We start from the raw sequence: 26,828 nt of genomic DNA on the forward strand, positions 1-26,828 counted from the left end.
GCACAGGGAGAGGACTGGGGTTGGCAGAGTGAACAGAGCCTGAAGGGGTTAGTGCACCATGGCTAGCCACGGGGGAGTCCGGGGAAAAGTCTGGACCAGCCAAAGAGGCAAGAAACTTTTTCTTCCCTCTTTGTTTCCTGGTGCTCGAGGAGAGGGGATTAAGAGCGCTGCTTAAAGGAGCTCCAGAAACGGGCGCGAGCCACGGCTAACAGCACGGACCCCAGAAACGGACATGAGACGCTAAGGCTGCTGCTGCCGCCACCAAAAAGCCTGTGTGTGAGCACATGTCACTATCCACAACTCCCTTCCAGGGAGCCTGTGCAGTCCGCCACTGCCAAGGTCCCAGGATCCAGGGACAACTTCCTCCGGAGAACGCACAGCGCGCCTCAGGCTGGTGCAACGTCACACTGGCCTCTGCCGCCGCAGGCTCGCCCCACACTCCGTGCCCCTCCCTCCCCCCGGCCTGAGTGAGCCAGAGCCCCCGAGTCAGCTGCTCCTTTAACCCCATCCTGTCTGAGCGAAGAACAGACGCCCTCCGACGACCTACACGCAGAGGCGGGGCCAAATCCAAAGCTGAGTCCTGGGAGCTGTGCGAACAAAGAAGAGAAAGGGAAATTTCTCCCAGCAGCCTCAGGACCAACGGATTAAATCTCCACAATCCACTTCACGTACACTGCATCTGTGGAATACCTGAACAGACAACGAATCATCCCAAACTGAGGAGGTGGACTTTAAGAGCAACATTTATTATTTTTTCCCCTTTTCCTCTTTTTGTGAGTGTGTATGTATATGCATCTGTGTGAGATTTTGTCTGTAGAGCTTTGCTTTCACCATTTATCCTAGGGTTCTATCTGTCCGTTTTTTTGTTGTTCTTTTTTTACTTTTAAAAAAAACTTTTTTCTTAATAATTATTTTTTATTTTACTAACTTTATTTTATTTTTTATTTTTATTTTCTTTTATCCTCTTTCTTTCTTTCTACTTCTCCCTTTTATTCTGAGCCATGTGGATGAAAGACTCTTGGTGCTGCAGCCAGGAGTCAGTGCTGTGCCTCTCAGTGGGACAGCCAACTTCAGGACACTGGTCCACAAGAGACCTCCCAGCTCCACGTAATATCAAACGGCAAAAATCTCACAGAGATCTCCATCTCAACACCAACACCCAGCTTCACTCAACTACCAGCAAGCTACAGTGCTGGACACCCTATGCAAAACAACTAGCCAGAAAGAAACACAACCCCACCCATTAGCAGAGAGGCTGCCTAAAATCATAACAAGTCCACAGACACCCCAAAACACACCACCAGACGTGGACCTGCCCACGAGAAAGACAAAATCCAGCCTCATCCACCAGAACACAGGCACTAGTACCCTCCACCAGGAAGCCTACACAACCCACTGAAGCAACTTTAGGCACTGGGGACAGACACCAAAAACAACAGGAACTACGAACCTGCAGCCTGCAAAAAGGAGACCCCAAAAACAGTAAGTTAAACAATATGAGAAGACAGAAAAACACACAGCAAATGAAGGAGCAAGACAAAAACCCACCAGGCCTAACAAATGAAGAGAAAATAGGCAGTCTACCTGAAAAAGAATTCAGAATAATGATAGTAAAGATGATCCAAAATCTTGGAAAAAGAACAGAGAAAAAAGCAAGAAACACTTAACAAGGACTTAGAAGAACTAAAGATGAAACAAGCAACGATGAACAACACAATAAATGAAATTAAAAATACTCTAGAAGGGATCAATAGCAGACTAACTGAGGCAGAAGAACGGATAAGTGACCTGGAAGATAAAATAGTGGAAATAACTACTGCAGAGCAGAATAAAGAAAAAAATGAAAAGAATTGAAGACAGTCTCAGAGACTTCTGGGACAACGCTAAACGCATCAACGTTTGAATCATAGGGGTTCCATAAGAAGAAGAGAAAAAGAAAGGGACTGAGAAAATATTTGAAGAGATTATAGTTGAAAACTTCCCTAATATAGGAAAGGAAATAGTTAATAAAGTCCAAGAAGCAGAGTCCCATACAGGATAAATCCAAGGAGAAACACTCCAAGACACATATTAATCAAACTGTCAAAAATTAATTACAAAGAAAACATATTTAAAAGCAGCAAGGGAAAGACAACAAATAACACACAGGGAATCCCCATAAGGTTAACAGCTGATCTTTCAGCAGAAACTCTGCAAGTCAGAAGGGACTGGCAGGACATATTTAAAGTGATGAAGGAGAAAAACCTACAACCAAGATTACTCTACCCAGCAAGGATCTCATTCAGATTTGATGGAGAAATTAAAACCTTTACAGACAAGCAAAAGCTGAGAGAGTTCAGCACCACCAAACCAGCATTACAACAAATGCTAAAGGATCTTCTCTAGGCAAGAAACACAAGAGAAAGAAAACACCTACAATAACTAACCCAAAACAATTAAGAAAATGGGAATAGGAACATACATATCGATAATTACCTTAAATGTAAATGAATTAAATGCTACCACCAAAAGACACAGACAAGCTGAATGGATACAAAAACAGGACCCATATATATGCTGTCTACAAGACACCCACTTCAGACCTGGAGACACATACAGACTGAAAGTAAGGGGATGGAAAAAGATATTCCATGCAAATGGAAACCAAAAGAAAGCTGGAGTAGCAATTCCCATATCAGACAAAATAGACTTTAAAAGACTATTAGAAGAGACAAAGAAGGACACTACACAATGATCAAGGGATTGATCCAAGAAGAAGATATAACAATTGTAAATATTTATACACCCAACATAGGAGCACCCCAATACATAAAGCAAAAACTAACAGCCATAAAAGGGGAAATCGACAGTAAGACATTCATAGTAGGGGACTTTAACACCCCACATTCAACAATGGACAGATCATTGAAAATGAAAATAAATAAGGAAACACAAGCTTTAAGTGATACATTAAACAAGATGGACTTAATTGATATTTATAGGACATTCCATCCAAAAACAACAGAATACACATTTTTCTCAAGTGCTCATGGAACATTCTCCAGGATAGATCATATCTTGGGTCACAAATCAAGCCTTGGTAAATTTAAGAAAATTGAAATTGTATCAAGTATCTTTTCCGACACAACGCTATGAGACTACATATCAATTACAGGAAAAGATCTGTAAAAAATACAAACACATGGAGGCTAAACAATACACTACTTAATAACGAACTGATCACTGAAGAAATCAAAGAGAAAATCAAAACATACCTCGAAACAAATGACAATGGAGACACGACAACCCAAAACCTGTGGGATGCAGCAAAAGCAGTTCTAAGAGGGAAGTTTACAGTGATAAATTCCTATCTTAAGAAACAGGAAACATCTCAAATAAACAACCTAACCTTGCACCTAAAGCAATTAGAGAAAGAAGAACAAAAAATCCCCAAAGTTAGCAGAAGGAAAGGAATCATAAAAATCAGATCAGAAATAAATGAAAAAGAAATGAAGGAACAATAGGAAAGATCAATAAAACTAAAAGCTGGTTCTGTGAGAAGATAAACAAAATTGATAAACCATTAGCCAGACTCATCAAGAAAAAAAGGGAGAAGACTCAAATCAAAAGAATTAGAAATGCAAAAGGAGAAGTAACAACTGACACTGCAGAAATACAAAAGACCATGAGAGATTACTACAAGCAACTCTATGCCAATAAAATGGACAACCTGGAAGAAATGGACAAATTCTTAGAAATGCACAACCTGCCAAGACTGAATCAGGAAGAAATAGAAAATATGAACAGACCAATCACAAGCACTGAAATTGAACCTGTGATTAAAAATCTTCCAACAAACAAAAGCCCAGGACCAGATGGCTTCACAGGGGAATTCTATCAAACATTTAGAGAAGAGCTAACACTTATCCTTCTCAAACTCTTCCAAAATATAGCAGAGGGAGGAACACTCCCAAACTCATTCTACGAGGCCACCATCACTCTGATACCAAAACCAGACAAAGATGTCACAAAGAATGAAAACTACAGGCCAACATCACTGATGAACATAGATGCAAAAATGCTCAACAAAATACTAGCAAACAGAATCCAACAGCACATTAAAAGGATCATACACCATGATCAAGTGGGGTTTATTCCAGGAATGCAAGGATTCTTCAATATACGCAAATCAATCAACGTGCTACACCATATTAACAAACTGAAGGAGAAAAACCATATGATCATCTCAATAGATGCAGAGAAAGCTTTCGAAAAAATTCAACACCCATTTATGATAAAAACCCTCCAGAAAGTAGGCACAGAGGGAACTTTCCTCAATATAATAAAGGCCATATATGACAAACCCACAGCCAACATCATCCTCAACGGTGAAGAACTGAAAGCATTTCCACTAAGATCAGGAACAAGACAAGGTTGCCCACTCTCACCACTCTTATTCAACATAGTTTTGGCAGTTTTAGCCACAGCAATCAGAGAAGAAAAGGAAATAAAAGGAATGCAAATCGGACAAGAAAAAGTAGAGCTGTCACTGTTTGCAGATGACATGATATTATACATAGAGAATCCTAAAAATGCTACCAGAAAACAACTAGAGCTAATCAATAAATTTGGTAAAGTAGCACGATACAAAATTAATGCACAGAAATCTCTGGCACTCCTATAGACTAACAATGAAAAATCTGAACGTGAAATCAAGAAAACACTCCCATTTACCACTACAACAAAAAGAATAAAGTATCTAGGAATAAACGTACCTAAGGAGACAAAAGACCTGTATGCAGAAAATTATAAGACACTGATGAAAGAAATTAAAGATGATACAAATAGATGGAGAGATATACCATGTTCTTGGATTGGAAGAAACAACATTGTGAAAATGACTCTACTACCCAAAGCAATCTACAGATTCAATGCAATCCCTATCAAACTACCACTGGCATTTTTCACAGAACTAGAACAAAAAAATTCACAATTTGTACAGAAACACAAAAGACCCCGAATAGCCAAAGCAATCTTGAGAACGAAAAATGGAGCTGGAGGAATCAGGCTGCGTGACTTCAGACTATACTACAAAGCTACAGTAATCAAGACAGTATGGTACTGGCACAAAAACAGAAAGATAGATCAATGGAACAGGAGAGAAAGCCCAGAGATAAACCCACGCACATATGGTCACCTTATCTTTGATAAAGGAGGCAGGAATGTACAGTGGAGAAAGGACAGCCTCTTCAATAAGTGGTGCTGGGAAACGTGGACAGGTACATGTAAAAGTATGAGATTAGAACACTCCCTAACACCATACACAAAAATAAGCTCAAAATGCATTAAAGGCCTAAATGTAAGGCCAGAAACTATGAAACTCTTAGAGGAAAACATAGGCAGAACACTCTATGACATAAATCACAGCAATATCCTTTTTGACCCACCTCCTAGAAAAATGGAAATAAAAACAAAAATAAACAAATGGGACCTAATGAAACTTAAAAGCTTTTGCACAGCAAAGGAAACCATAAACAAGACCAAAAGACAACCCTCAGAGTGGGAGAAAATATTTGCAAATGAAGCAACTGACAAAGGATTAATCTCCAAAATTTACAAGCAGCTCATGCAACTCAATAACAAAAAACAACCCAATCCAAAAATGGGCAGAAGACCTAAATAGACATTTCTCCAAAGAAGATATACAGACTGCCAACAAACACAAGAAGCAATGCTCCACATCATTGATCATTAGACAAATGCAAATCAAAACTACAATGAGATATCATCTCACACCAGCCAGAATGGCTATCATCAAAAAATCTAGAAACAATAAATGCTGGAGAGGGTGTGGAGAAAAGGGAACACTCTTGCACTGCTGGTGGGAATGTGAATTGGTACAACCACTATGGAGAACAGTATGGAGGTTCCTTCAAAAACTACAAATAGAACTACCATATGACCCAGCAATCCCACTACTGGGCATATACCCTGAGAAAACCATAATTCAGAAAGAGTCATGTACCAAAATGTTCACTGCAACTCTATTTACAATACCCAGGAGATGGAAACAACAAAAGTGTCCAACATCAGATGAATGGATAAAGAAGATGTGGCACATGTATACATAGAATATTACTCAGCCATAAAAAGAAACGAAATTGAGGTATTTGTAGTGAGGTGGATGGACCTAGAGTCTGTCATACAAAGTGAAGTAAGTCAGAAAGAGAAAGACAAATGCCGTATGCTAACACATATATATGGAATCTAAGGGGGAAAAAATGTCATGATGAACCCAGGGGTAAGACAGGAATAAAGACTCAGACCTACTAGAGAATGGACTTGAGGATATGGGGAGGGGGAAGGGTAAGCTGTGACAAAGTGAGAGAGTGGCATGAACATATATACACTACCAAACGTAAAATAGCTAGTGGGAAGCAGCTGCATAGCACGGCGAGATCAGCTTGGTGTTTTGTGACCACCTAAAGGGGTGGGATAGGGAGGGTGGGAGCGAGGGGTAAGTGATATGGGAACATATGTGTGTGTGTGACTGATTCACTTTGTTATGAAGCAGAAACTAGCACACCATTGTAAAGCAATTATACGTCAATAAATATGTAAATAAATAAATATATATATATATATATATATATATATATATATATATATATATATATATAAAAAAGAATAACAAGAGTGAAGATGATCCAGGACCTCGGAAAAAGAATAGAGGCAAAGATCGAGAAGATTCAGGAAATGTTTAACAAAGACCTAGGAGAATTAAAGAACAAACAAACAGAGATGAACAATACAATAACTGAAATAAAAACTACACCAGAAGGAATCAATAGCAGAATAACTGAGGCAGAAGAACAGATAAGTGACCTGGAAGACCGAATGGTGGAATTCACTGCTGCAGAACAGAAGAAAAAAGAATGAAAAGAAATGAAGACAGCCTAAGAGACCGCTGGGACAACATTAAATGCAACAACATTTGCATTCTCCTTCTGGGGTCCCAGAAGGAGAAGAAAGAGGAAAAGGACCTGAGAAAATATTTGAAAAGATTATAGTCGAAAACTTCCCTAACATGGGAAAGGAAACAGTCACCCAAGTCCAGGAAGTGCAGAGAGTCCCAGGCAGGATAAACCCAAGGAGGAACACACCAAGAAACACAGTAATCAAATTAACAAAAATTAAAGACAAAGAAAAATTATTGAAAGCAGCAAGGGAAAAATGACAAATAACATATAAGGGAACTCCCATAAGGTTAACAGCTGATTTCTCAGCAAAAACTCTACAAGCCAGAAGGGAGGGGCATGACATATTTAAAGTGATGAAAGGGAAGAAGCTACAACCAAGATTACTCAAGATCCGGCAAGGATCTCATTCAGATTCAATGGACAAATCAAAAGCTTTACAGACAAGCAAAAGCTAAGAGAATTCAGCACCACCAAACCAGCCCTACAACAAATGGTAAAGAAACTTCTCTAAGTGGGAAACACGTGAGAAGAAAAGGCCCTACAAAAACAAACCCAGAACAATTAAGAAAATGGTAATAGGAACATACATATCAATAATTACCTTAAACGTGAATGGATTAAATGCCCAACCAAAAGACACAGGCTTGCTGAATGGATACAAAAACAAGACCCATATATTTGCTGTCTACAAGAGACCCACTTCAGACCTAGGGACACATACAGACTGAAAGTGAAGGGATGGAAAAAGATATTTCATGCAAATGGAAATCAAAAGAAAGCTGGAGTAGCAATACTCATATCACATAAAATAGACTTTAAAATAAAGAATGTTACAAGAGACAAGGAAGGACACTGCATAATGATCAAGGGATCAAACCAAGAAGAAGATATAACAATTATAAATATATATGCATATACATGCACCCAACATAGGAAAACCTCAATACATAAGGCAACTTCTAGCAGCTATAAAAGAGGAAATCGACGTTGACACAGTAATAGTAAGGGACTTTAACACCTCACTTACACAAATGGACAGATCATCCAAACAGAAAATTAAGAAGGAAACACAAGCTTTAAATGACACAATAGGGCCTTCCCTGGTGGCGCCGTGGTTGAGAGTCCGCCTGCCTATGCAGTGGACACGGGTTTGTGCCCCGGTCTGGGAGGATCACACAAGCTGCGGAGCGGCTGGGCCCGTGAGCCATGGCCGCTGAGTCTGTGCATCCGGAGCCTGTGCTCCGCAACGGGATAGGCCACAACAGTGAGAGGCCCGTGTATCGCAAAAAAAAAAAAAAAAAAAAAAAAAAAAAATGACACAATAGACCAGATAGATTTAATTGATATTTATAGGACATTCCATCCAATAACAGCAGATTACACTTTCTTCTCAAGTGCGCACTGAACATTCTCCAGGATAGATCACATCATGGGTCACAAATCAAGCCTCAGTAAATTTAAGAAAACTGAAATCATATCAAGCACCTTTTCCAACCACAACGCTATGAGATTAGGAATCAATTACAGGGGAAAAAACGAAAAAACACAAACATATGTAGGCTAAACAATATGTTACTAAATAACCAAGAGATCAGTGAAGAAATCAAAGAGGAAATCAAAAAATACCTAGAGACAAATGACAATGAAAACACGATGACCCAAAACCAGCAAAAGCAGTTCTAAGAGGGAAGTTTATAGCAATAAAATCCTACCTTAAGAAACAAGAAACATCTCAAATAAACAACCTAACCTTACACCTAAAGCAATTAGAGAAAGAAGAACAAAAAAACCCCAAAGTTAGCAGAAGGAAAGAAATCATGAAGATCAGAGCACAAATAAATGAAATAGAAACAAAGAAAACAATAGCAAAGATCAATAAAACTAAAAGCTGGTTCTGTGAGAAGATAAACAAAATTGATAAACCATTAGCCAGACTCATCAAGAAAAACAGGGAGAGGACTCAAATCAATAAAATTAGAAATGAAAAAGGAGAAGTTACAACAGACACTGCAGAAATACAAAGCATCCTAAGAGACTACTACAAGCAACTCTATGCCAATAAAATGGACAACCTAGAAGAAATGGACAAATTCTTAGAAAGGTATAACCTTCCAAGACTGAAGCAGGAAGTAATAGAAAATATGAAGAGACCGATCACAAGTAATGAAATTGAAACCGTGATTAAAAGTCTTCCAACAAACAAAAGTTCAGGACCAGATGGCTTCACAGGTGCATTCTATCAAACATTTAGAGAAGAGCTAACACCCATCCTTCTCAAACTCTTACAAAGGCTCAAGAGGGAGGGGATATGGGGATATATGTATACATATAGCTGATTCACTTTGTTGTACAGCAGAAACTTACACAACACTGTAAAGCAAAAATACTCCAATAAAGATAAAAACAAACAAACATTGGTTTTGGGGGGGGAAGAAAATCAACAAAATCTAGCAACAAAATTGACAAATCTGTAGCTAGATTAACCAAGAAAAAGAGAAGACTCAAATTACTAAAACCAGTAAGTAAAGTATTACTAGCAATCTTACAGAAATGAAAAAGATCTTGAGAACAATAGTATGTCAACAAATTACATAACCTAGGTGAAAATGACAAATTACTAAAAACACATAAACTACTAAACCTAACTCAAGAAGAAATAGAAAATCTGATTAGACCTAAAACAAATAAACAGACTGAGTTAGTACAGTTGTCCCTTCATATCCATGGGTTCTACAGCCAGATTCAACTAACTGTAGATTAAAAAAAAAAAAATTTTTTTCATTTCCAGAAAGTTCCAAAAAGGAAAACTTAAATTTGCCACACATTGGCAACTACTTACATAGCATTTACATTTTATTCAGTATTATAAGGAATCTAGAGATTATTTAAAATATACAGGAGGAAGGATGTGCATAGGTTATTTACAAATACTATGCCATTTTATGAAAGGGACTTGAGCATCCTCCGATTTTGGTATTCATGGGGGTCCTGGAACCAATTCCCTGTGGATACCAAAAAGAATAACCCAGGGCCAGTTGGATTCAGTAGTGAATTATACCAAAAGTTTACTGAAGAATTAACACCAATCATTCTCAAACTCTTCCAGAAAATAAAAGAGGAGGAACTCTTCCTAACTCATTCATTCTATGAGGCCAGTATTACCCTGATATGATAGTCAGACAAATACATCACAAGAAAAGAAAACCACACATCAATATTTGTTATAAATATAGATGCAAAATCCTCAACAAAATACTAGCAAAGCAAATCCAGCAGCATGTAGAAACAATTATATATCATGATAGTGGAATTTATTCCAAGAATACAAGGTTGGTTCAACATACAAAACTAAACCAATAAACACAATATTAAAAGAATAAAGAAGGAAAAAACCCATGATCACTCAACAGACAAAGAAAAGAGATTTAAGAAAATCCAACACCCTTTCAGGATCAAAGCACTCAACAAACTAGGACTGAAGGGAACTTCCTCAACCTTATAAGGGGCATCTATGAAAAACTCACAGCTCACATACTTAACAGTGAAAGGCTGAAAGCTTTCACCTTAAGACCAGTAACAAGACAGGGATGTTCACTCTCTCCACATTGATTCAACATTGTACTAGAGATTCTAACCAGGCAATTAGGCAAGAAAAAAATAAAAGGCACCCAGACTGGGGGGAAAAAAGGTAAAACTATCTCCATTTGAAGATGATATAATCTTACACATAAAAAAAAAATCCTAAACCATACACACACACACACACACACACACACACACAATTAGAGCTAACAAACAAGTTCAGGAAAGCTGTAGGATACAAAATCAAAAGAGAAAAATCAGTCATATTTCTATACAACAGCAATGAGCCACCTGAAAATGAAATTAAGAAAACATTTCCATTTACAATAGAAAAAAAAAGAATAAAATACTTAGGAATAAATTTAACAAAGTTAAGTGGAAATCTTATACTCTGAAAACTACAAAACACTGTTGAAAGAAAGTAAATAAGATCTAAATAAATGGAAACACATCCCATGTTCATAAATTGGAAGACTTAATATTGTCAAGATGGCATACTCTCCAAATTTATGTACAGAGTCAATGTAATCCCCATCAAAATTCCAAATGCCTCTTTCGTAAAAACAGACAAGCAGATCCTAAAATTCTTATGGAAATGCAAGGGATAGCATTTCCTTTTACAGAGATATATAGTCATAGATACATACAAACATACATACATATGGCTGTCTACCTATCTATCTACACACATATTAGCCAAAACAATATTGAAAATGAAGAACAATGTTGGAGTATTCATACTTCCCTATTTCAAAACTTACTACAAGGTTACAATAATAAAGACAGCTTGGTAATAGCCTAAGGAAAGACATATAGACCAATGGAGTAGAAATGAGTATCCAGAAATAAACTTTTAGACTTACCGTCAATTATGATGGAAAGTTATACCATGTTCATGGACTGGAAGAATTAATATTGTTAAAATAGCTATACTGCCCAAGGCAATCTACAGATTCAATGCAATCTCTATCAAATTACCAAGGGCATTTTTCACAGAACTAGAACAAATAATTTTAAAATTTGTATGGAAACATAAAAAAAAAACCCGTATAGCCAAAACAATCTTGAGAAAGATGAACAGAGCCAGAAGAATCACGCTCCCTAACCTCAGACTATACTACAAAGCTATAATAATCAAGCCAGCATGGTACTGGCACAAAAACAGATACATACATCAATGGAACAGAACAGAGAGCCCAGAAATAAATCCACACACTTATGGTCAATTAATCTATGACAAAGGAGGCAAGAATATACAACTGGGAAAAGACAGTCTCTTCAATACGTGGTGCTGGGAAAACTGGACAGCTACATGTAAAAGAATGAAATTAGAATATTTTCTCACACCATATACAAAAATAAACTCAAAGTGGATTAAAGACCTAAATGTAAGATCAGAAACCATAAAAACTCCTGGAAGGGGGCTTCCCTGGTGGCTCAGTGGTTAAGAATCCACCTGCCAATGCAGGGGACATGGGTTCAAGCCCTGGTCCAGGAAGATCCCACATGCCGTGGAGCAACTATGCCCGTGCGCCACAACTACTGAGCCTGCTCTAGAGCCCGCGAGCCACAACTACTGAACCCACGTGCCACAACTACTGAAGCCCATGTGCCTAGAGCCCATGCTCCACAACAAGAGAAGCCACTGCAATGATAAGCCCGTGCACCACAATGAAGAGTAGCCCCCACTCACTGCAACTAGAGAAAGCCTAAATGCAGCAACGAGGACCCAACACAGTCAAAAAATAAATAAATAAATAAATTTTAAAAAAGAAAAAAAAACAACAACTCCTGGAAGAAAACATAGGCAGAACACTTTTTGACAAAAATTATAGCAATATTTTTTGGATCTGTTACCTAAGGCAAAGGAAACAAAAGTAAAAGTAAACAAATAAGGCCTAATTAAACTTAAAAGCCTTTGCACAGCAAGTGAAACCATCTACAAAATGAAAAGACAACCTAATGAATGCGAGAAAATATTTGCAAATGACCTGACCAATAAAGGGTTAATATCCAAAATATATAAACAGTTCATACAATTCTATGTCAAAAACACACACAACCCAATTTAAAAATGAGTGAAAGACCTGAAAAGACATTTTTCCAAAGAAGACAAACAGATGGCCAACAGGCACATAAAAAGATGCTCAACATCACTAATCATCCAAGAAATGCAAATCAAAACCACAATGAGATATCACCTCATACCTGTCAGAAAGGTTATTATCAAAAAGACCACAAATGCTGGCAAGGATGTGGAGAAAAGGGAACCCTCGGACACTGTTGGTGGGAATGTAAACTGGTGCAGCCACTGTGGAAAACATTATGGAGGTTTCTCAAAAAACTAAAAATAGAGTTACCATATGATCCAGCAATTCCACTCCTGGGCATACATCCAAAGAATACAAAGATTAATTTGAAAAGATACATGCACCACAATGTTCATTGCAGCATTATTTACAATTGCCAATATATGGAAGCAACCTAAGTGTCCATCAACAGATGAATGGATAAAGAAGATGTGATAGATACAGATACAGATACAATGGAATGTTACTCAGTCATAAAAAAGAATAAAATTTTTCCATTTGCAACAACACAGGAACCTGGAGGATATTATGCTTAGTGAAATGACTGAGACAGAGAAAGACACTGTATGTTATCACTGTGTGTGGGATCTAAAAACATAAAACAAGTGAATACAACAAAACAGAAACTGACTCACAGATATAATGAACAAACTAGTAGTTACCAGTGGGGAGGGGGGAGGTGCAGGAAAAAGGGAGGGGGTTAAGATGTACAAACTACTATGCATAAAGTAAATAAGCTACAAGGATATATTGTACAGCACAGGGAATATTGCCAATATTTTATAATAACTCTAAATGGAGAATAATCTATAGAAGTTCTGAATCACTATGTTGTACACCTGAAACTAATATAACATTGTAAATGAACTATATCAATAAAAAAAAATTATGGTCAATTGATTTTTAACAGCAGTACCAATAAAAAATTAATGAGGAAAGAGGAGTCTTTTCAACAAATGGTATTGGGACAAGTGAATATCCACCCACTAACAAATGAATCTGTACCCATACTTTATACCATATATAAAAATTAATTTTAAATGGATCACAGACCTGAATGTAAGAGGTAAAACTCTTAGAAGGAAGCACAGATGTAAATATTTGTGACCTTATTTTAAATACTGGTTTCGTAGATATAACACCAAAAGCATATGCAACCAAAGGAAAAAAAAGGATAAACTAGATTTCATCAAAATTAAAAACCCTGGTGCTTCAAAGGTCACCATCAAGAAAGTAAAAAGACAATCCACAGGAGAAAATATTTGCAAATCATATACCTGATAAGGGTCTAATTTCGTTAATGTATAAAGAACTCTTATGACTTCAACAGTAAAAAGACAAATAATCCAATTTTTTAAATGGTAAAAGAACTGAAGAGATATTTCTCCAAAGAAGACAATACAAACGGCCAATAAGCACATGTGAGGTTGCTCAACATCATTAGTCATCAGGGGACTGCAAATCAAAACCACAATGAAATATACCACTTTACACTCATCATTAGAGTGACTATTTAGAAAAAAAAAGTATCGGAGAGGATGTGGGAAATTCGACCCTCATAAACTGCTGGTGGGGGTGTAAAATGGTACAGCATCTGTGGAAAACAATTTGGCAGTTCTTCCAAAAGTTAAACATACAGTAAATATGATCCAGTAATTCCACTCCTAGGTATATACCCAAGAGAACTTAAAATATTCATTAAAAAAATTTGTACATGAATGTCCATAGCAGCATTCGTCATAGTAGTCAAAAAGTACAAACAAGGGCTTCCCTGGTGGCGCAGTGGTTGAGAGTCCGCCTGCCGATGCAGGGGACGCGGGTTCGTGCCCCGGTCCGGGAAGATCCCACATGCCACGGAGCGGCTGGGCCCGTAAGCCATGGCCGCTGAGCCTGCGCGTCCGGAGCCTGTGCTCCACAACGGGAGAGGCCGCAACAGGGAGAGGCCCGCGTACCGCAAAAAAAAAAAAAAAAAGTACAAACAACCCAAATATCCATTAAACTATGAATGAATATTCAAAATATAGTATATCTAGACAATGAAATATTTTTCAGCCATAAAAAGGAATGAAGTACTGTTACATGGTACAACACGAAAGACTCTTGAAAGTGTGCTAAGTAGATGAAGCCAGACACAAAAGGCCACATATCGTATGATCCATTTACATGAAATGTCCAGAATAGACAAATTCATAGAGACAGAAAGTAGATTAGTGGTGGCCAAGGGATGGAGTGAGGTGAGAATTGGAAATGTACTAATAAGGACAGGGTTTCTTTTTAGGGTGATAAAAATATTCCAAAATTGTGGTGATAGCTGTACAATATAATGAACATAAAAAATAATCACTGAATTCCATACTATAAAAGGGTAAATTTTATGTTATATGATTATACCTCAATAAAAAATTATTTTTTAGCTTAAAAAAAAAATTTTAAAACAGCAGTGTTGTGCTATCCTAGGCCCCAGGCCAGTGTTGTGAGCATAGTGCATTTAGCCAAAAAAATCATCCAGATGAAGATATTGTTCACAGAGTTGTTCTTCGTGAAGAAAGGGAAATATGTGCAATCTGAAATTCTCTCTCATCCCACAAATCCTTATCTTTCTATATATTCTATCTCTTTGAATGAGTAAGTTGCCATAACCAGAAACTGGGAGTCATTCTAGATTCCTTTTCTCTCTCTGATCCTTTGCATACAATCATTAAATTCCTACCCACTATAGTTCTTAGCTACTAAATATTTCCAATTCAGTACCCTCTTCTCTACCCCTACTTGACGACTCTGTCACCTCTCCCTTACACCCTGCTTCTAGTTTTGTTGTCCTTACACCTAACCTACATACTACTATCAGGAAGATCTATTTAAACCAAAAGTCTAACCACTGCAATACTTCAAGGGCTCTCCAGCACCTACATCACTTGGAACAAACTTACGTCTCCAGCAAGCATCACTGCACATCACTCCCTAAGCCCACTTTACACTCTAGTAATACTGCTCCCAGTCTGCTGTACACAAGAAACCGATCATCATAACTGCCCCAATGTTTAAACGGGCTTTTGACATTTTTAATGCAAATAGTTTTTTTAAAATACGGCGACATAAATGCCCCTAAACATGTCAACAAAGACACCTGTAAATACTTAGTGAGAAAAATCCCTGCAACCTGATTATAAACTGAACCTAAAAAAAAAAAAAAGGAAATTGTGAACACTGGGAGCTCAGTATCTCCAGATTTTACATTAACATGACCTCTCACATTAACAAGACACAGAAAGAAACGAAGAACAATCTCACTTACGGTAAAGCATCTCAAAAAAGCATTCTTTATTAAAAGAAAACGCAGAATTAGAATACCGATTCCCTACCCAGGCTTAGGTGTCTTTTCAAGCAACCTGAAGTTTCAGTACTACAAGGAACTCATTTCAGAGGATCTGTCCTCAAGTTTCTCACTGTCGGGGAAACCACGTGTTATTGACCTCTGTTCAAAATAAATAACACGATCGAAAGGCTAATTCATTTTAGGAATCGGGAAACACACCCTTCTTTGCAAAGTCCTGCTAAGCTAATATGCTCTGTTCACCTTCCTGATCTCCAGGTCCCCTTACACCACACAAAAAAACCGCCCAGGCATCCTAGGAACCTGGCTACTGTCTCGGACACAGGCCGTAGCCCGGCGACAGGTGAGAACTGGCTTCAGGACCTCCGACCACCGCCGCTGAGACCCCAAAGCCAAAGTCGGCTGCTACCTTCCCCGGGCGTCTCCCGCGACCCCTGAGCCAAGTGACCCGGATCGCGCCTGGACTCACCCGGCGAAGCTTTCCCAGGACCAGCCCCAAGTGCGGCTGAGAGACAGTCCCGGGGCCCTCCATGGCGTCAAGCCTGCCCTGGCAGTCGGCACCGTATCCAGGGCCTGGCCGAGCCACCACCAGCGGCACCGGACACGCAGCGTTCGGTCCGGAACCCAAACCCGCACCCGGCAACCGGAGCAGACCACTGCGAAGCCGGCTGCGGGGAGGTGCCAGAGATGAAAGGCGCCTACGGGCCTCAAGTGTCCACGCTGCCCAGCCGGGGAGCTTCGGCCCCTAGGTTACGCTTTGCGTCCTGAAGATCCGAAGGTCCAAGCCCGCCCGCATGAGCCTGCGACCGGCACTCTCCTCGCCGCCCTACCCCTCGGTTTGGTTTCGGCCAGACCTCCGCACGGAGGCGGGGTCGCGGGGACACCGTTAATTTCCCCTCCTACTTCGCGCGAGGTTAGTAGACGTGTCCCGGTCGTTCTCTCTTAAAGGGGCCGGGGCTCTACCTGGCGGAGCTACCCAGCCTTGGAAATCGAGAGGCTTGGGGCTGAGAGAATGGGATTCGACCTCCGGGCCTGCTCTGTGGTGTGGGCCGCACCGCCCCGAACGTCAGGACTAGGTCTCAGGAGTCCCCACCTCGGGTGCCGGCGGCGAGGCTTCTCCCGGAAGCCCCTCGGCGTAACCTGGCGGGGTGAGCGCGACGCGCCCCCTCGGCCCGGGTGCCGGCGCCTGGCCCAGCTCCAGCCCCCATCGCTTTCCTCTCGCAGCCCCGCTAGAGCCTGCTGTCCGCACCCCACGGAAGCCCTGACGGCGTCGTACCCTGGGGGAGCCCGCCGGCCCAGGGAAACCGGCCGCCGTCTTCATGCCTGTCAGAAAATGGTTTGCAGGGCCCGCGCCTCCTGCCAACCGTGTCCGGACTTTGGACAGGAAGGCGTCTCGGGTCAGCTGTGGTCTGGGCAAAGTTTAACCTCTCCCACGCAAGAGGACATCGATCGGGCCTCCTCTGCCCAGCGAAGGGTTCGAGGGCTTTACTCACTTTTACCTGAGTTACCTGGGCACTTGCTGGGCAAAACTCTTTAAACTCCATGAGCTCCTAGTTACCCAAATGCTAAATCAAACCCGTATGGACCTTAGCTGGGCGCGTGCTGTTCTCCTCTGAGGAAGGGAAGCTAAAAGTAGCATCTTGCCCTCTAAATTTAGGACCCTATATTTAGGTCTGTTGAATAAAATACCCAGGGCTGGATCTGTTCTTGGGGATGGGTTTTAGCTAACACAGGTGTAAAGGATCACCCATCTCTGAGTCTTCTAATTGAAGTCCTTAATGAAGCAACTCAAAAAGCCACAGCTACTTCTTCCTAAACAAATCACCCGAGAGAACTCAATAATTGAACAGAATCTTAGTTCCTTAGGAAACTTCCCTAATGTTAAGCTCTAGCAGCAACAGAACTATTGTGCCAAAAAGAATCCAGAAATGACCCAAGTTCACGGCAAGTGATTTTCAGGACCAAAATGCAGGCTAGTTTTTTGGAACTCAAAGTGCTCTCTCTCATTTGCCACATCAGCTTAAGGAGTTTCAGGAACTTTCACAAGTAGCAAAGAGTAGCAGAAATTGCTTGATGATTCTCCATTTTTAAGGTATTACACAACCTTCATATGTGTTGGACAGTGTGTGCTGAAACTAAACTATGTGAATAGCTTACTAAAATCAGAAGATAAGGGGCTTCCCTGGTGGTGCAGTGGTTGAGAGTCCACCTGCCGATGCAGGGGACGCGGGTTCGTGCCCCGGTCTGGGAGGATCCCACATGCCGCGGAGCGGCTGCACCCGTGAGCCATGGCCGCTGAGCCTGCGCGTCCGGAGCCTGTGCCCCGCAACGGGAAAGGCCACAGCAGTGAGAGGCCCACGTACCGCAAAAAAAAAAAAAAAAGAATCCGCCTGCCAGTGTAGGGGACATGGGTTCAAGCCCTGACCGGGAGGATCCCACATGCCGCAGAGCAACCAAGCCCGTTCATCACAACTACTGAGCCTGTGCTCTGGAGCCCACGAGCCACAACTACTGAGCCTGTGCTCTAGAGCCCATGCTCCGCGACAAGAGAAGCCACTGCAATGAGAAGCCCGCGCACTGCAACGAAGAGTGGCCCCCACTCTGTCGAACTAGAGAAAGCCCGTGTGCAGCTACGAAGACCCAATGCAGCCAAAAATAAATAAACTAATTAATTAATTTAAAAAATCTAAACAGAAGCATAACCAAAATTTAGAATTTCAAAGGATCTTAGAACAACATATGCCTCAATTAAAACACTGTATTACTGAATGAAAATTCTTCAGTTAGTCTGAACATTTTCAGGGAACTCCAGAATCGTTAGCTTTCAGGATCTATTTTACAATGTTTTACAATGTAAAACATTTTTTTAAAAATCCCTTTGCCCTCCCTGAGACAGTCTGTGTCCTTTTCTAGTTTTTCAATAATTACCATTCCAAATATTAAAAACAGAGCAGGAACAAAAGGATAAATGAAATTTAAAAGAAAAATCTACAAGTTTCCCATATCAAAAACAGTAAAACTTAAACTCAATGCCAGGTTCAAACCTAATTTCTTTTCTGCACACTTAATAGTCATATAGAAACTTACCTCTTCCTCTAGATGTTTCAATCCCATTTTTTAAAAGGTTCATGTTAATATATTCTAATATGTAAATAAAGTTCTACTAAGCTCCTCATATCCTTGAGAAAGATTTCAGATTCTAATACATCATCCTGCACTCTTGTGTTTCCACACTGTGATCCTGCTTTGACACTTGTGTGGCAAAGGGGTGCTATTAGGTGGAGTTGTGACTACCAACCCATAATCTAATTTCATGGACATAACTCCTGATTAATTCTTCCTTAAATGTCATGCATAGTACTACCCTCTTAAAATCTACAATTGAAAAGAGAAATACTAAATTAGGTAACTGATAAAAATAAAATTGAATGTTTTATTCTATATTCATATAGAGTACATGATTTTTACCATGTGAAAGATATCAAAGTTTGTCCTCCTTAAGTAGATATGGGATTTTGCCATTTTATATAAGCTTACTTTAAAGGAAATGGAGAACAAATGCTGTTAGTGTTTGTGACAGCTGCTAGAAAGCATACAAGAACATTAGAAACATGCTAACCAGTAAACCTTGTCCACAACCTAGAAACTGATTTCCCTTATGAAGGGCCCTGTTGCTAAACTGTAAACACTAGTTACTCCCATTTAATTAAACAGTCAGTGTCACAGGCTGTACAATCTAGTCCTTCAAAAGAAAGTCAAACATGCTGAGCCACATCTTCATTCTCTGCACTAGTGATGTAAGAGCTGTTCTCAGAACATACTAAATCAGGAGCTACCTGTTGAACAAGAGCTGGGTAATTTCCATTGTTTATTCCACATATAAATGAATATATTTATATATATTTTTTATTCTAGTTAAGAATATATAAAGGTTAGAACCAAAAGAGCCTCCTCAATTATAAAATAAAGTAGATTAAAAAGTGGTGTTGATTCCTATTATTTAAACAATTCAAAAAAAGTATTTTGTATACAAAATCTAACTAAAATTATCAGCGAATAGAAACAATTACCTGAAGCATTTAGGCAAGAAGAAAAGGAAACACTTTTGCCTAAATTTAACTGGAAAATTGCTCAAATTTTCCATTTACTGCAGCTATTATGGATGCTTAATAGACCCACTAAGACTTAGAATTCCTGACCTGGCAGAAACTCTTCAGAGCATTTAGCCCAAACATTATGAACTTAAAGCCTTATAGAGGCCAAACAGTTGAAATAAGTATAGGGAAATGAAAACCGCATGTCTATTCAATGCAAGCGCTATTCAGCTTGAGCTTCTTGTTGCCACAGAAGAATGGAAGACTATGTATTACAGTCTTCTACTTTTTCAAGAGAACGCAGAAATCCAGATTTTTATATGAACTAACCTTTGAAATGTAGTCAGCTGGTTCATAACTTTTAAACAATGCTCAAGCCAGCCAGTGACCAGTCTGTCATCTAGTCTCTGCTACTGGTATTACAGTTTTAAACCGAGACTTCCCCAGAGAAAAAGTGACTCTCCAAGGTCACAAGATAATTAACAAATTTAAATTCAATATTTTCATGTCTGAAGAATTTCAACCAAAATGGTTCAAGTAAAATGTATTTGATGATATTTAATGAGTCCACAAAAGTAAGCTTACTTAGCATAGCCTGTATTAAGTAAGCACTTTATATGAAAGGTGAATATGGTGTACTAATAAATTATTTTTTAATTTAGTAACTTCACTGGTATAATTTATGGGAGAGGGGGATGACTAGTGAGGGCTATGTCAGTTGGACATACTAATAAGTAGAATTAATTAAATGGGTAGTTGAAAGTTTTATTATGACTATTTTTATAAATTACATCATTATTATTAGTTTTCCTTTTCTCCTATGCTAGAACAGATTTTTAAGTAATGTTTTTAATCAACATCTTCAACACCAAATCATACAGAGTAAATTAATCACTTCTCTGAACTTAGTTACCAAGTAATGTCAACTCTCTAGAAACCAGCAAAGAAATGAAGTAAGGAGGAAGCCTCTGAAAGCAAAACAATATGTGTCATTAAGCCTAGTTTTCACAAATACTCTTACAGTCAGTGGCACCTGGTCACCATAACTAAAAATCTGGTAAATTATCCTCACTTTTCCATTTTCTTCTCCTTGCTACATTCAATCAATCATTAAATCCAATGAATTCTATCTACAATCATTTTAACAACCACTATCAGATATTAGGCCAAAGGTTAAAAAATGTGGCTAGTGGGCCAGACCCAACCCACAGAATGCTTTGTCTGAACTGCATGATATTTTTTCTAATCTAAATATTTGCCAGCATTAAAAATTGGGAGATTTCACACAGAAGAACCCAGATTTCCAACTTTTCTTGAAATATCAGAAGATCTGGCAAAAACTAGGCTGAAGGTAAGTAGCAGCTACATGTTTCAGAGAAAGCATACACTCTCCAGTTGGTTACAGCTCTCACCTTTACCTGTGCTGCACTCATTTCATTTGAGTTTATAAACCCTGTTTTAGACCTTCAACATTTATTTCCTGAACTAAAGTGATAACTTCTTGATTGGCCTCCCTTTCTCTGGTCTTTATCCGGTTCAATTCTTATTTGACAATGTTGACAGATAGACTTTAAAATGAAACTTTTTCAGTTCACTCCCTACTTAAATTCCTCAATAGTGCCCCATCATTTGAAAGATAGAGTTCAACTTCCTATCATAACATGCAAAGCTATTTTTTACATAATCCCAGTATACAACTTCAGTCCTACTCTGTATTCAATCAGACTGAATTGCTTATAGATCTCCAAAAATGCCAAGCTCTCTCCCACTTCTGTACTTTTAAAAATGCTCTCTCCTCAACCTAGAATGTTTATCCTTTCTTGCCTGGCTAACTCCTACTCTTTCTTCAATATCAGCTCAAGTAAGATCTCTTCTGGGACATTTTCCCAGGCTCCTCCTTCCCACCCTCTCTACCTACCACTTCCAATCAGTCTACTAGGCAGCTCCTCCTGTATATCAGTAGCATCCTGTGGCTATTACAGCACCATATTATAATTATTTAATTTTTTTTTTTCTGGTGTCCTCCAACTAGACGGAACTCCTTGAAGGCAACCACTGTTAAATTTCATCTTAAAATGTAAATGAGAAGACAAAAGTGCTTCCTCAATTATTTATTTGGTAGCAGTAGATGAGAAAAGGAACAAACATTTGTAAAAGGCCTCATGTGCCAAGTACTACAGCTAGGTCCTTTTGCAATATTTAATTTACAATAAATGAGATAGAATTTAATAGGATTTACAATAAATGAAAAAGTGGACAGATTTTAGAATTTCAGTTATGAGTTGGTTAAATTTTGAGGTACTAGTTGCTTTTGCAAGATTCTCACATTACACCATTCTGAGGTCACAGCTGTCGTTCAAATACTAATAATTTGCTTAAGATTAATTTTCAGTTCATATTATTTCTGAGTTAACTCTTAGTGTAATTTCCCCTGATCTGAAAAAAAGGGGAAGGAAAAAACCCAAATGCTCAAGATCAACAAAGCTTAAGGAAAGTTTTAGAAAAAATCCTTAACAACATCCATGCAACAAAACATTCATGTAAGGAGAAAGCTTACATGTAAAATCTTATGTAAAGAGAAATATTATGTAACACTCACATAGGAAGGATTCACTCAAACATAATTTTCAGCTGTTCCTATACTTAGTAAAATAGGTAAAATTATTGAAAAACATCTAAAACGTCAACTTACCCTTTCTGTAAGAACTACAATTGGTGAAAATGCAGAATTCAGGAAATCATAAACATCAATTTGATATAAATATTTCAGAATCTGACACTCAGAAGCATCTTCTGTCAATTTATAAATAAAAATATGTTAACACTTGATGCGATGTAATTTTGAATCTAATTTTTTCCGTACTTGCTGCATTGGAGAACAAATAGCTTGTTTCTTACCTTTTAGAGCAACATAATTTTGAGAAGACAAAGAATAATCAGTTGAAAAGATCTGACTGTTTGACAGGGTATTTTCCACAAATGTGTCTATTTCCACTTGAGTAGGTCTTTCAGTGTCTAGTGATGTTTCTGATTTTTCATCATTATTTTCAGAAGATAGAGTTTTGAAATATACTTCTTCGTGAACTCTCATAGATAACTCTATTTTAGAGACCATATCTGTAAATAAATAAGGAGAAATGTTTGGGATTTTTTTTTTTACATGCTTGCTTTGTTGTGGGCTTCCTATTTTTTTTCTAGGCAGGTCATTCTTTGAATCTTGTGGGCATTGTGATACTTCATTATGGAAAGAATTCATTAAAACATAAATTTGTAGCCTCTATTAGTTGCTACTTCTGATGTAATAAATTACCACACACTTAGTGGCTTAAAGGATACAAATATATTCTCTTAGAGTTCTGGAAATCAGAAATCCTACAACCAAGGTTTTGGCAGGGCTGTGTGTTCCTTCTGGAGGCTCTAGAGGAGAACCCATTTCATTGCCTTTTCTACCTTCTGGAGGGCATCTGCATCCTTTGACTCATGGCCCTGTATATATGAAGATATATATGTACATCTCGAGAACCTTCATTTAAAAAGGATTACCAGGCTTCCCTGGTGGCGCAGTGGTTAAGAATCCGCCTGCCAATGCGGGGGACACAGGTTCAAGCCCTGGTCCAGGAAGATCACACATGCCGCAGAGCAACTAAGACCGTGTGCCACAACTACTAAGCCTGTGCTCTAGAGCCTGCGAGCCACAACTACTGGGCCTGCAGGCCTAGAGCTCATGCTCCACAGCAAGAGAAGCCTGCACATTGCAACGAAGAGTAGACTCTGCTTGCCGCAACTAGAGAAAGCCCGTGTGCAGCAACAAAGACCCAATGCAGCCAAAAATAAATAAAAAAAAAAAATTTATTTTAAAATTTATAAAAAATAAAAAGGACTACCCTTCCTCAAAATAAAGAAAAAAATTAATTTGAAACATATGTCATAATTTTACACGTTTGTAATGTTGCATCATATGCATACCATGTCATCATATGCATACATGTGCATACCATGTCAAATAGCCATCAATTTAAGACAATTCAATTTTCAAACATAGTTTAAACTGATCACCTGATTCAATGAACTAAGCAAACAGGATTAAAAAAAAAAGTTCTAAGTAGTCCTAGCCTGAGCTATAGTATTCAAGTAAATTGTGGGATTTATTCCTCAGTTACTTTTTAAGACAAGGATAGAAAAGTATCAGTGCAGCCCTGAAAAACAATATTAAAGAATAGTCCTGGGCTTCCCTGGTGGCGCAGTGGTTGAGAGTCTGCCTGCCGATGCAGGGGACACTGGTTCGTGTCCCAGTCCGGGAAGATCCCACATGCCGCAGAGCAGCTGGGCCCGTAAGCCGTGGCCACTGAGCCTGTGCGTCTGGAGCCTGTGCTCCGCAACGGGAGAGGCCACAACAGTGAGAGGTCCGTGTTCCGCAAAAAAATAAATAAATAAATAAATAAAAATTAAAATTAAAAAAAAATATATATATATATATAAAATAAAAAGAAAAAATGAATAGTCCTAACTGAATTATTCAATGTCTATCTTTGCTCTTTGAGTTATGAATTTAACACATGGCTTTGATGCTGTCACTTACTTAGCATTGTTTAAAAGATGAAAGTCCCAAGTAAGCAAACACATATCTGTAATTTACTCATGCCACCTGTGGACATTAAACTTAAAAATGAACAATCAACTCAGGAGTCTGAATACAATAGAACTGTTGTAAATACAGGACTCAAATAGTGATCTACAGTTATGTTTAATGGCATTAGGGGAAAAAAAGGCTTATTCGACAATTAATTACACCAAATTTATATGTGCCTAAATTGGTTTATTTTAAATATTGTTTTACACTGCATTTGAAATAAATACATGTGAATAAAATGAAAATTTCCTATAATAATTTCATATTTGATTATACTTTTGAGGTATTATTTTCACATTACTTAAATCTAAGCTTTAAGGTTTACATTAGAAGCCAAAACAATCTTGAAAAAGAAGAGCTGGAGGAATCAAGTTCCCTGACTTCAGACTATACTACAAAGCTACAGTCAAGACACATGGATCAGTGGAACAGGATAGAGAGCCTAGAAATAGACCCATGCACTTATGGTCAATTAATCTAGAACAAAGGAGGTGAGAATATACAATGGAGAAAAGACCGTATCTTCAATAAACGGTGCTGGGAAAACTGGACAGCTACATGTAAAAGAATGAAATTAGAACATTCTCTAATACTATATACAAAAATAAACTCAAAATGGATTAGAGACCTGAATGTAAGACTGGATACGATAAAACTCCTAGAGGAAAACATAGGCCAAACACTCTTTGACATGAATTGCAACAGTATTTTGGGGGATCTGTTTCCTAGAGATGGAAATGGAAACAAAACCAAAAGTAAACAAATGGGACCTAATTAAGCTAAAATGCTTTTCACAGCAAAGGAAACCATAAGCAAAGCAAAAAGACAACCTATGGAATGGGAGAAAATATTTGTGGATGATGCAATTGACAAGGGATTGAGTTCCAAAATATACAAACAACTCATAGAGCTCAATATCAAAAAAGCAAACAACCCAATCAAAAAAATGAGTGGAAGACCTAAATAGGCATTTCTCCAAAAAAGACATCTGGATGGCCAAGAAGCACATGAAAAGATGTTCAATGTTGCTAATTATTAGAGAAATTCAAATCAAAAGTACAATGAGGTATCACCTCACACCAGTCAGAATGGTTATCATCAAAATATCTACAAACAATAAATGCTGGAGAGAGTGTAGAGAAAAGGGAACCCTCTTATACTGTTGGTAGGAATGTAAACTGATACAGCCACTATGGAGAACAGTATGGAGGTTTCTTAAGAAACTAAAAATAGAACTACCATATGATCCAACAATCCCATTCCTGGATATATATCGGGAGAAAACTATAATTTGAAAAGATATAGGCACCCCAATATTCATAGCAACAATATTTACAAATAGCCAAGACATAGAAGCAACCTAAATGTCCACTGACAGATGAACAGATAAAGAAGATGGTATGCATATACAATGGACTATTACTCAGCCATAAAAAAGAATGAAATAATGCCATTTGCAGCAACATTGATGGACCTAGAGATTATCATATTAAATGAAGTAAGTCAGAGAAAGACAAATATCATATGGCATCACTTATATGTGGAGCCTAAAAAATGATACAAATGAACTTATTTACAAAACAGAAATAGACTCACGGACATAGAAAACAAATTTATGGTTACCAAAGGGGAAAGTGGGGGAGAGATAAATTAGGAATTTGGGATTAACAGTTATACACTACTGTATATAAAATGGATAAACAACAAGGTCCTAATGTATAGCACAGGGAACTATATTCAATACGTTATAATAACCTAACATAGAAAAGAATCTGAAAAAGTATATACATATATTCTTATACATATATATTCAGTTATATATGTATAAGTGAATCACTTTGCTGTACACCTGAAACATTGTAAATCAACAATACTTCAAGTAAAAAAAGTACATTAGATACAGATATGACTTTCTTATAATTGTTAATAAATTAATAAACAATTTAATTCAAATAAAATAATGAATAGTTTTCATATTTAACTGTACTTGGGAAATTCATTATTTAAATAAGCTCAGTTTGGAGTCCTTTTGTAAAATAGAGTTCTAATATCCTAATATTCCCTTAGGATCTATTAATATTGTAATATAAATAATTGTTCCCTAATTTATCTGTTTTGTAAATTCTTATCTCAGGATAT

The 26,828-nt window shown here is 38.3% G+C and overlaps 1 protein-coding gene across 10 annotated transcripts in view; it reads right to left on the reverse strand.

The window, feature by feature from the left end:
• The window catches only part of MIA2 (MIA SH3 domain ER export factor 2), a 108,921-nt gene that overhangs the window by 70,530 nt on the left and 11,563 nt on the right, over positions 1-26,828 (reverse strand). For 4 of the 10 annotated variants that reach the window (XM_073800531.1, XM_019923983.3, XM_019923984.3 and 1 more), the window contains exon 1: positions 16,435-16,795. In XM_073800531.1, the coding sequence (XP_073656632.1) occupies positions 16,435-16,497 (63 nt within the window). In that variant the 5' untranslated portion in view covers positions 16,498-16,795. Of the gene's footprint in view, positions 1-16,434; positions 16,797-19,052; positions 19,072-22,751; positions 22,853-22,957; positions 23,177-26,828 lie in introns of those variants that run through there. The other 6 variants (XM_019923987.3, XM_019923985.3, XM_073800527.1 and 3 more) reach the window with 6 other exon arrangements.

This window comes from Tursiops truncatus, chromosome 2 (genome assembly GCF_011762595.2).
Source record: "Tursiops truncatus isolate mTurTru1 chromosome 2, mTurTru1.mat.Y, whole genome shotgun sequence".
Lineage (NCBI taxonomy): Eukaryota > Metazoa > Chordata > Mammalia > Artiodactyla > Delphinidae > Tursiops > Tursiops truncatus.